The 10,716-nt window shown below is 43.2% G+C and overlaps 2 protein-coding genes across 2 annotated transcripts in view; both read left to right on the top strand.

Annotated features, from left to right (window-relative positions):
* The first annotated feature begins 836 nt into the window (after positions 1 to 836).
* Positions 837 to 6,634, top strand: MAGOH (mago homolog, exon junction complex subunit). The gene is made up of 5 exons (XM_034779902.1): positions 837 to 1,020; positions 3,366 to 3,424; positions 4,816 to 4,926; positions 5,269 to 5,351; positions 6,371 to 6,634. Exons 1-5 carry the CDS (start codon positions 933 to 935, stop codon positions 6,468 to 6,470), a joined length of 441 nt encoding a protein of 146 aa, XP_034635793.1. The 5' UTR covers positions 837 to 932; the 3' UTR covers positions 6,471 to 6,634.
* Positions 6,635 to 9,707: 3,073 nt separating this feature from the next.
* CZIB (CXXC motif containing zinc binding protein) overlaps positions 9,708 to 10,716 on the top strand; it is a 17,084-nt gene continuing 16,075 nt past the window's right edge. The window contains exons 1-2 of the mRNA XM_034778540.1: positions 9,708 to 9,944; positions 10,038 to 10,121. Coding sequence (XP_034634431.1) covers positions 9,939 to 9,944; positions 10,038 to 10,121 — 90 coding nt within the window. The 5' untranslated portion in view covers positions 9,708 to 9,938. The remainder of the gene's footprint in view (positions 9,945 to 10,037; positions 10,122 to 10,716) is intronic.

Below are 10,716 nucleotides of genomic sequence, written 5' to 3' on the forward strand. Positions count from 1 at the left end.
TAATGACTTGTTTATACTGCTGTATATGGGTCCCGTGTGCGGGGAGGGCCGGGTATATACTATACACTGAAATTTAAGTATGAGATTAATATTCCAATTGATTTACTTTATAATTATATGGTGAAAATGAGAAAGGAAGCAATTTGTCAGTAATAGTGTGCTATTACACTTTTTTATTTTTATGTCTGATTTTATAAGCAAGTAGTTTTTAAGTGAGGTGAAACTTAGGGGTACACAAGACAAATCAGACTCCTGAAAGGGGTACAATAACCTGAAAAGGTTGAGAGCCACTGTCCTGTAGCACCTCAGCACATTATATCAGCTAGAGAGGAGCTGCCCTGTCTACACATTGGGATGCCTGTGCCTTGAAGACCCCAGCCTTGGGAAGCCCATGCTGAGATGTACTCTCCTGTGAGAGGGGAAATAAAAAAGCTCCTCTGCCCCCCTATTTTTGCAAACACAGCAGGCGGCTTATCTCGGCGGGGGTAACTGTGACCCCCCCCCCCCCGCCTCTCCCTAAGCCAGGGTTTTGCCCCATGTCATACTCTGGCAGCGCCACTGTCTGGGCTTAACCCCGGCTTCCAGCCCCGCCCCATCCCTGATTTTGCCCTGCAGCCGATCTCCTGGCCCCCGTTTCTTGACCCCCGCCAGCCAGTATCTTTCCGCCCCCTGCCCATTCCCCCCTCCGATTTGCCCCCTTTGAACTCCGCTAAGAAGCACCCGCAGACCCTGAGTCCAAGCCCCGGCAGAGTGAGGGCAGCGGCTTCAGTCGCTGTTACTGAGCATGCGCACCTCAGCCGCCAAGCTTCCGGCTTTGCGTAATTACTCCGCGCCCGCCCGGAAGCTGTCTCTCTGCGCCCGCCCGCGCGCTGTGGTCGGGCCGTCTGGTCTCCCGGGCCGGACGCGCGGTGCACTCTGGTCTCTCGGCGGCCATGGGGAGCGATTTCTACCTGCGCTATTATGTGGGGCACAAGGGGAAATTCGGCCACGAGTTCCTGGAGTTCGAGTTCCGACCGGACGGTGAGGGCCTGGGGCCCGCGGGGGAGGGGGAGCCGGGGCGGGGGGCGAAGCGCATTGGCTTCATGGCGAAGGGGGTGGGGGGGGGACATGGCGCGCAGGGGCTATTCCGGGGGGTGGCCAGGAGAGGGGCGAGATGTGCGCGCGCGCGGAACGAAAGGCGGCGTCTGCTGGCACTGCCCGGGCAGGGACCCCCAAGTCCCAGGTTGTGGCTGCTACACGGGCACCAGCTTGAAGCTCAGACAGTGTTAAACATGGACCCTCCACCTGCCTGGGGTTGGGGGGCCGAGAGCAGCCCCCGGCCTGTATCCCTGTTCTGCGGCCCCCCTGCCCAGGGCAGGTGGAGGGTTCGCGGCTCCCCACAGCTGCCTCCGCAGCTCTATCCCCAATCCAGCTCCACCTGGGGGATGGGGCCTCAGGGCTGCAGCCTGGCCATGGTAAGAGCTGTGGCCTGGCAGCTGTGAGGAGCCGTGGGCCCTCCACCTGCCCTAGACGGGGGGGAGACAGGGACACAGGCTGGGGGCAGCGCTCACCTGTCCCACCCCACCCTGGGCAGTTGGAGGGTTTGCGGCAACCCCGCTGCCCAGGCTCCCTAGCCAGGCTCCAACTGCTGGCTTGACCACAGGGGCAGGGCTGGGGCCCTATGAGGAAGAGATGGGGTACCCATGGCGAAAAATGGATGGGCCAGGCCCATCTACTTATCAAAAGTGGGAGAGCCCTGGCCCCCCGTATTCCAGTGCTGATGACTGATTGTTACTGTATATGTACTATGTCCAGGAGGTTCTAAACTGCACCTGGTATGTTTGGGTACCAGTCGTGATGGGGTACTATTGTAACACAAAATAAAAATAAGAGAAATTTTAAAAATTCAAAAGTGATATTTATCGTCACTTGGTGGTGTCCCTTAAAATAATAGGTAAAATCTGATTTCTATGACTAAATATTGTCAAAGTGTTGGTCACAATTATATTAATCTACCACAAAAAAATCTTGTTCCTAGCTAATTCAGATGTTATAAATAAATGTTGCTAGTGCAGTTAATTGACGTATTTCCCAATATAACTATAGCGCAAGCCCTCTAACCAGTTGCATAGTTTTGAAATAATGGAAAATACAAATAAAGTCCATGGCAGCTATTTAAACATTTACAACTCCTGCCTCCCAATGTTTTATACGTCAGTCAGAGTCTGCTAAAATAATGATTTAGGAACAGATTTAGTTTCTTAGTAAATATTTAATACACAGATGTATTTGATTTCTCTTACTGAGCTCTGCTACCACCGGAGGTTCTAAATTGCACACAATTTGAATCAGCTGAGGGAGCTCCACCTAGCAAGGTAAGGGCAGCTTTGAAGTATAGATGGGGTTCTTATGGAAGCCTACCAGCATAGGCTGCCTGGAGATACCCTGAATCTGCATGTTCCTGGGTAACCTGGCTACATCCCTTCCCTGGCCAGGACTGCCCACTTTATTAGTTACAGCTCTTCCTCTCAGCAGAGAAGAGGCTATGGGAGTCTTGTGCAGCTGCAAGACTCTTACAGATGAGTAGTCAGCTAATAGCTATCTTGTGAATGGGTCCACCTGTATGAACCCTAGAATAAACTGAGTCCCTTTGTTGAAAAACTTCAGGGGGGAAAAAATGGCCTACATTGGGGTAGTCAATAGTCAGACAGTGGACCAAATCTGGACCGCCTGATGCTTTTGAATGGACCCAGAAATCTTTTTATTTACGTATTATCATTATTTAATTATTTTTTCTGGAGTCTGGACCTTGACTATACATTGACCAAGAAATTTGGACCTTGACAAAAAATAATTGACTTCCCCTGGCCCACATCAATATAGCAGCTTTCATATCCAGTATCCAAAATAACTTTCAAATGATTCAGAATCAAAATACAGCACCCTCTAAGATGGGGGAATGGCAGCCAGACCAGCAACTTGTCCCCACAACAGGGAGGGCAGAATAGAAATTTTAGACATGGGCATTGTAGGAAACCTTTCTGCAACAATTTAATTGATTTATTTTTATAGCTGTTTAATTAGGAAGTATTAGCAATCTTAGAAAATCGCTACCATACAAGTACCAAAAATACAACATTTACCATTATATAATAGAACCTCAGTTTGTAGAAGTATTATCCAATTTAAGCACTGGAAAGATAAAAGGCTGAGTCAACCTACTTAACACACACTAACAGTGGCTCTCTCTTCCTTTTTTATTTGGCTTCCCATACAAACATACACGTGTTTCATTATTTTATTACATTTTACAATCATTATGTATTGACCATCGCAGTACTTTGTCTATTGTAGTTTGAATCTAATACTCATCTTTATTTTAACAGGAAAACTGAGATATGCCAACAACAGCAATTACAAAAATGATGTAATGATCAGAAAAGAGGTATGGTATTTGTGTATTTTAGTAAACATATCTTTGAATACTCTGCAAATAAAGCTAAACCAAATAAATGGTTTTCATGAATTGATATAATTGGCTTTTAACACTTAATCAAAGTGAGCATTCCTTTTTAGCTATAGTTACCCTCTATGGCTCCATCACCATAATATCTAATCACCTCACAAACAGGAATTGATTTAATTAATTCATCCTCTTACCATTTCTATGACAGATCACCACTTTACATATGGAGAACTGATGCAGAAAAATTAAGGGCCTCATCCAAAGCCCATTGCAGTCATAGGGAAGTTTCCAATTGACTTTGGTCATTCAGTCAGGTCACACAGTTTGTGCCAAAGCCATGCATTGAATCCTTGTTACCTGATTCCTAGTCCAGTGCTTTAATCATCCTTTCTGTTGTGTTTCTTTTTCTGATGCACCTTTCTCCCTGTGTTCTTATTTACTTTAGGAATTAGTTTTATCTGGCATAAATGGTATTGCAATATTTGTTAATTGTAAAAAAAGTTTTCACATCTATTTTTTTTTTAAAAGGTTATTCTTCATTATTGTTTCTTGCTTAGGTATACACCCTAGTCAACAGGGGATGGGGAGCAGAGAACATGCCATAGAGCCACTACTCCCGTACATGCACTTTTCTCTTCTCCCCTGAGACTTGATCCTCCTAATTTGGGTCTCTTCCAGAAAAGGCGACTGGGCCTTTTACTTCTTCACGATTAGAAGAGTTGACCAGGATTAACTAAATGCTTGGTGTCAGCTATTTATCTGTGTGCATTCAACACTTCTAGAGTGGTAACATCCATAACATCTGAAAAAAATCTGTTTTGTTAATGCTTTGTGTAACCTACAAGAAGGCTAATAAAAGAGCACTTCATTCATGCTCGGTCCATCCTAGATACAATAAGGAAAATTAACTTTTGTAAATAGATTAGACATGACAACTTTTCTACACCCAATTTTTGGAATAGAATAATAGCCTGCTTCTGCAAACCCTTACATGCTTGAAAATTCCTTATTATGCATTTATGCCCATTGATTTCATGCCCCAGCAAGGGCTACTCAACTGAATAAGGGTTTTCAGAACTGGGACTTCTGGTCATATATATTTGTAATATGGAGAACTGTCTTGACAGTTTCTCTAACTTCTTCTGGGAGCTGATAGTTCATCATCTTATAAGTTGTATGCATATGACTGTTGAAAATCCTCATAAGAGCTTTCTGAATTTTGAAAGCATGTGTTCTTGTTCAGAGATTCAGGAGCCTGAAATACTTTAAAAATGTCTTCAACATGTCAACTTTCAAACATTAAGTAGTTTTCTGTGCTTATGCATCAGCTCTTTGGTATATATTAAGATAAGTTTAAATGTTGCTTGTAGGCCTATGTACACAAGAGTGTGATGGAGGAACTGAAGAGAATAATTGATGACAGTGAAATCACAAAAGAAGACGATGCCTTATGGCCTCCACCTGACAGAGTTGGTCGGCAGGTTAGTAGCTTTTCCACTTGCATTATTAACATTGTATTAATTTGGATTTGGTTGCTTGTCATAAGCATAACTGGGTATTTAACATTTTTTTTGTAAACTGAAAGATCCACTAGAAACTTATTTTTAACAGATCGGTAAATATGTGAAACGTAAAACTTTGAGTAGTAGAGCAGTTTACTCTGAAAGTGCGAGTGCCTGGGCGTTTAAGTCACGTATAATGAGATTTGTTGTTTTTAAGCAGTGAGATAAAATGGTTTTACATTTAAACTGTTCCTATGAATGAACCAGCATAATTTTCAAGCAGTTCTGCTATTTGACTGGGTTTTTTTATTTATTTTCTAGGAGCTTGAAATTGTGATCGGTGATGAACACATTTCTTTTACCACATCAAAAATCGGATCACTTATTGATGTAAATCAATCCAAGTATGTAGTCTAATTCCCATTTTGCCAAAATGGTGTCATTAATAAGGAATGTCTATTGTAACTACAACCAATTTATAAATCTACATTGGGAGCACTCATTAATATACGATGACCATTATCATTCAAAAACTTCTGTTGTCTCAAACTGCCTCTTTTGGAGGATCCTCTGTTAATTATTAGACTGTGAATGGCTAGCCAACTACAGAAGCAATTTCTCCTCCCTTGGTGTTCACACTTCAGCTGCTAGCAGAGGACCTCGTGCTTCCTGATTGAACTAATCTCGTTATCTCCAGACTGATTCTTACCAGCATATTTATACCTGCCCCTGGAAATTTCCATTACATGCATCTGATGAAGTGGGCATTCACCCACGAAAGCTTATGCTCCAATACATCTGTTAGTCTTAAAGGTGCCACAGGACTCTGTTGCTTTTTACAGATCCAGACTAACACAGCTACCCCTCTGATACTATTACACTGCAGAATTTCATTCTTTTGTAGTGTAGCAAAATGACCTGCAAAATATTTTGAACACTACCTCAGTGAATTATAAAATATTATCTGTGCATAAAACCCCCAAAATGTATTAAGAGTCTGAAAAAATAAGAAAATTATAAACTCTTACAGTGAAATTCTTGCCCCGTTAAGTCTATGGCAAAACTCCCATTTACTTCAACACGAACAGTAGTTCACCCTTAAACTAAACTAAAAAGATTCTGTAACGCATGTTTCTAAAAGTCTTAGTGACGATATTAAACTAATATATGGAACAAAAAGGCTGTACATTGTAAAAGTAAAGTAGTGAATGTGGGCCAGACTTACAGTATACGACCTTCAGTCTAAGCATATAATTATCAATTTACCACAGTAAAAAGCTGTACCAGACTGAACCATGGCGTTTTCAGTCAGTCACTGATGAAAAAGAACAATCTTGGCACTATGGCTTTTTTTTTTTTATGGCTTTAGTTTTAGAAACTACTCTTAAAACTTGAAAACTAATGTTTGTTTTTTGTCCTTTAGGGATCCGGAAGGGTTACGAGTGTTTTACTATCTGGTGCAGGACCTTAAGTGTCTAGTCTTCAGTCTCATTGGATTACATTTCAAGATTAAGCCAATTTAAATTGTATAATTTTGAGTTTGTATTGTAATGTTGCAAGGGGTGGGACACTTTCATTCCTTATCTCTTCTTGGATAGAACTTTTATGTATGTTTAGAATTTTTTTTACAAACTGTAAGTGTATGTCTTTAATAAAAATGGTGAAACCTGTATTTTTTTAATTTAAAGGTTGTCCATGTAATCGAGGTCTCAATCTCTGAACACCGTTTACTTTCATTACTGTATATCCAAGATGAGTGGCTTTGAGTTCCTGTAGACCAGTTCAATATCTAGTTTTAGAAAAAACAATATTTTAACTGTTCTATCCATATAGCACTCCGGGGCAGAACAAATGAAGTTCTATAGATCCCTGGAATTAAAACTCTTGTCAGACCTCTTAAGATAAGTTTGTGTCCCAATCTTTAAATGGATGCTTTGAACATCAGTTAATGAGCAGATAAGAACCGAAGCCCTGGTTCTGTGCTGGCTTTGTTTTAGCTGTCTCGGTGATTGACACGCTATCAAAACTGACAGTTTTTCCTGATACCTGCTCTTAAACCTCTCAATGGAAGCTTTACAAGATTATTTGCTTTTTACGTGAAGGATTGATAATCTATTTCTTAAATATGGATCAATCTCCTTTTCTGTATTGTTCAAATTCATATCATTATCTTAAAAATATTTTTAAAATACTCTTATATACCCCGTAAGTCTGCAGAATTCATTTGCTAAGGATATAATTGTAAACATGTGACACAGTAGCCCACTTTGAGGTAACTTTGGCCATGCAAACAAAGTATATTTTAGGCAAATTATAATATGACCATACATGTGGGGAATATAAATGTTTGTCTAGTTACATCAAGTATTTTAGGTTGAAAATGTGACCATCTTTACATCTGTTTCTCAGATGGTAAATCAGCTGCATGTATTTAAAAACTATCCTTTTTAAAAATATATTGGAAATCTATGTAAACATTAAGATGGCCTACTGTGTAAAGAAGGGTGTTTAAAAGAACCATCCTATTTTTGTTTTAGACATAATGTTTTGTATCTTTATATACACTAAAATAAGTTTTGCATATTTATCTAAGACAACGAGTAGAGAATATAATGTTTCTCCAAAAATCTGTGTTTGGCTCTGATAACTCATCTTTTTCAAAATAACTATTTAAAGAAATTATATTAAATACTGTGTAGAACATACACTTTTAATACTTACAGCTCCAACACCTGAAAGGGTATGTAGATATCTAGGGTTAGCATATTTTAATTTTTAAAAAGGAGGACACTCCATGGGGCCCCAACTCCGCCCCCAGCTCTGCCCCCTCCCCTCAACGCTCCGCCCCCTGCTCCTCCCCGTCCCCTGCTTCCTGCAAATCAAATGTTCGCGGGAAGCCTGAAACAGGGAGGCAGCAGGTAAGCTGGGGCGGGGTGCGGCGCAGCCCAGTCCGGCTCCCTCTGGCCGGCCCAGGCCAAGAGGCTCCCGGCCGAGCACCGCCGCCCCCGGCCCCAGCCTGGCCCCGCACCGCTGGCCCAGCCCCGGCCGAGCACCGCTGGGCCCTCCCTCCCTATTTTCCCGGACATGTCCAGTTTTTTGGGATTTCCCCCCAGACGGGGATTTGAGGCCCAAAAAGCCAGACATGTCCGGGAAAATCCAGATGTATGGTAACCCTAAAATATCTTAAAAATAAATCATTCCTTTTTTGCTATACTCAAAAAACAAACACTTTCCCCCTACCATTGCAAATTTGAATCTGTTACCAACATTGTTAAATTTTAATAATGACCGTTGTCAAATGTAGCAACAGTTTTCTACTCACATGACTAATTACACCCTCGGTTAAACTGCTGTATAATTTCCACTGAACTGAAAATATAGTTCCACTGTAGACCACGTGCTGTATGGAACTCCTCTTTTCACTTCAGAAAACTAATGGCAAAGTTGCTCCTAAGGGAACGGAATACAAATAATAGAAACCAAATACACTATAACAACCCACTTTGCTAATACTGACAGTATTTTCCTTTGTTTCCCAGAAGTAAGCTTTATTCTATGAGGGGGAAAAAGGTAACATGTAAGTGCAGCAAAACACTGCCATGAAAACAGAGCTGCTTTCCTTCCCCTCCTCCCCCATTTTCTTGTAGGAGGTGGAGCTAGAATCCTACTTCAGCTTCTGCTAGGAAAGAGATCCCTAGATACATCAGTGGTTGTGATTTAATTCATCAAAGGGAGTAATTAGAACTGGTATAACTTTGAAACTTTTTTTTTTTTTTTAAAGCATTCTAATGCTCTCTGCAAGTCCCCAAAAGAGCCCTCAAATCTTTTGAAATGTCTTTATGGTTAAGTGTGTTCTGTTTGCAGACATATCCTTTCTTGAACATCATCCTACCAAGAAAGAGGAGCCAATCTGGAAACGTACTTATGTGCATTCTTTAAACACTCCAGAAATTACAGTGTTTAGTACTGACTCCAGAATTCAAACCCAAATCAGAACAGTGTTTTTCTCAAATGACTTACAATATCTCTTAGCAGCAAAGGGATTTGGAAATGTGGCTATGGGAGTCATTATTCAGTTCCCCTGATCCCCCAAATCCATGAGTCTGTACAATATAGTAGGCCAGAGAGGAGACTCTAATAATGACTAGAGAGAGGGTGGGAGCCCCAATTGATCGCCAGTGGGTGGAGGAATCTTTCCTCCCACCTGTAATTCTCCTATGTACACCTTTTAATTTACACTATACCCAGGAACCAGAATTAGCCCTAGTTTTGACACTGTAACTCTACAAAGCAATTTGGGAAGTAGTTTGTATGAATACTAATCCATCAAAAGGTACATTGAGTTCATAATTTTCAGGTTCTAATGTGTTCTAGCAATCACCCTTTGGGAGAAAAAGGAATCATCCATCTGCCCGGCCCTCCTTACTCTCTTATTTGCACCCCATATGTCCCTGCAACCACTTCAGGTTCCCTCTTCTCTCCCCACGTTTCCTTGTTTAGTTCACGAACCATAGAGAGGATGAGCGGGACAGAGCGGCCTGACTTGGCTTCTTATGTCCTTAACTACAAGGGAGGATGGCGGCCATCATTATTAGGGGCAGCCTCGCTGCAATCAGCAGAGTTTAGGGAATTGGCGGCCATCTTGACTGACGCTTCAGTCCCATCGAAAGTAACAGAGGGCGGCCATCTTGGCTACGGGCAGCGCCTTGCGAAAGTAACGGGATGAGGTGCCCATTTTGTCTAAGGGCAACCATTCCCGGGAAAGCCGCCACATACCAGGAGTCGATTTAAAAAAAAAGCCCCCTATCGCGAGAGTTGGAGGCCGGCCTCTAGCGGGAGGGCGGAGGTGTCGGGGAATCTGTTAGCGCTGCTCCCGCCTCCTGGGCGGCACCCGCCCGCTGCCTGCGCCGCGGGACTTGGGGGCAGCTGCTGAGCGTGTCCAGGCTGCGCCTCCAGCTCCAGCCGGCCCCGCAGCGCGCCAGGCCCTGAGCATGGGGGTGGGTAAGGGGGGCGCGGCGCTGCCAGTGCTGGGGGAGGGGGTGGCCTTGGCTGTAACACACTGACTCTGTCCCCCGCCCCCTGCTTTACAGAAGATCGGGCTGCAGCTGAAAGCCACTCTGGAAAATGTTACAAACCTCAGGCCGGTGGGGGAAGATTTTCGCTGGTACCTGAAGGTATGGCGGGCCAGGGGAGGTGCAGCGCCGCGCACCCTGCCACCCCTTCGCAGGGCTAGGCAAAGCACAATGAAACGCAATGTACTTTAAAAGCCCCAATCGGTTTTTTTTGTTGGCTTGTTTTACAATACAAGCCTGTAGTGCTAACTAGAATACAGTACAAAATAGCATGCAGTAAAAACGATATAAAAGTATCAGACTGAAAACCAGTGATTATCGAAATGGAGGCCTGGAAGGGACCTGGAGGGGTCCTCTAGCCTCCCCACCACTGAAACGTGTGTAAATTTGCATCAGCAGGGGGCGGGACTAGGGGACCCCTCAGCCCTGCAGTTCTATGATTTTGAGTTGCATGGTGTTGTATCACAGGCTTCTTTTGCATGATATTTTGCATTCCATCCTCCAGTGGTTTGTATTGCAGGCTTCCATTACACGAAGTATTGGTATCTAATGGAATCCTGCAGTGCAAACCACTGGAGAATGTAAAAAGCAACAGAGGGTCCTGTGGCACCTTTGAGACTAACAGAAGTACTGGGAGCATAAGCTTTCGTGAGTAAGAACCTCACTTCTTCAGATGCAAGAGAAGTGAGGTTCTTAC

This window comes from Trachemys scripta, chromosome 8 (assembly GCF_013100865.1).
Source record: "Trachemys scripta elegans isolate TJP31775 chromosome 8, CAS_Tse_1.0, whole genome shotgun sequence".
NCBI classification, from domain to species: Eukaryota; Metazoa; Chordata; order Testudines; family Emydidae; genus Trachemys; species Trachemys scripta.

Bases quoted from the DNA above. Each gene is read 5' to 3' on its own strand.
- MAGOH (XM_034779902.1), top strand. From the start codon at position 933: ATGGGGAGCGATTTCTACCTGCGCTATTATGTGGGGCACAAGGGGAAA. The intron at 1,021-3,365 runs GTGAGGGCCTGG...TTATTTTAACAG, and splicing joins GTTCGAGTTCCGACCGGACG to GAAAACTGAGATATGCCAAC. The intron at 3,425-4,815 runs GTATGGTATTTG...TGTTGCTTGTAG, and splicing joins ATGTAATGATCAGAAAAGAG to GCCTATGTACACAAGAGTGT.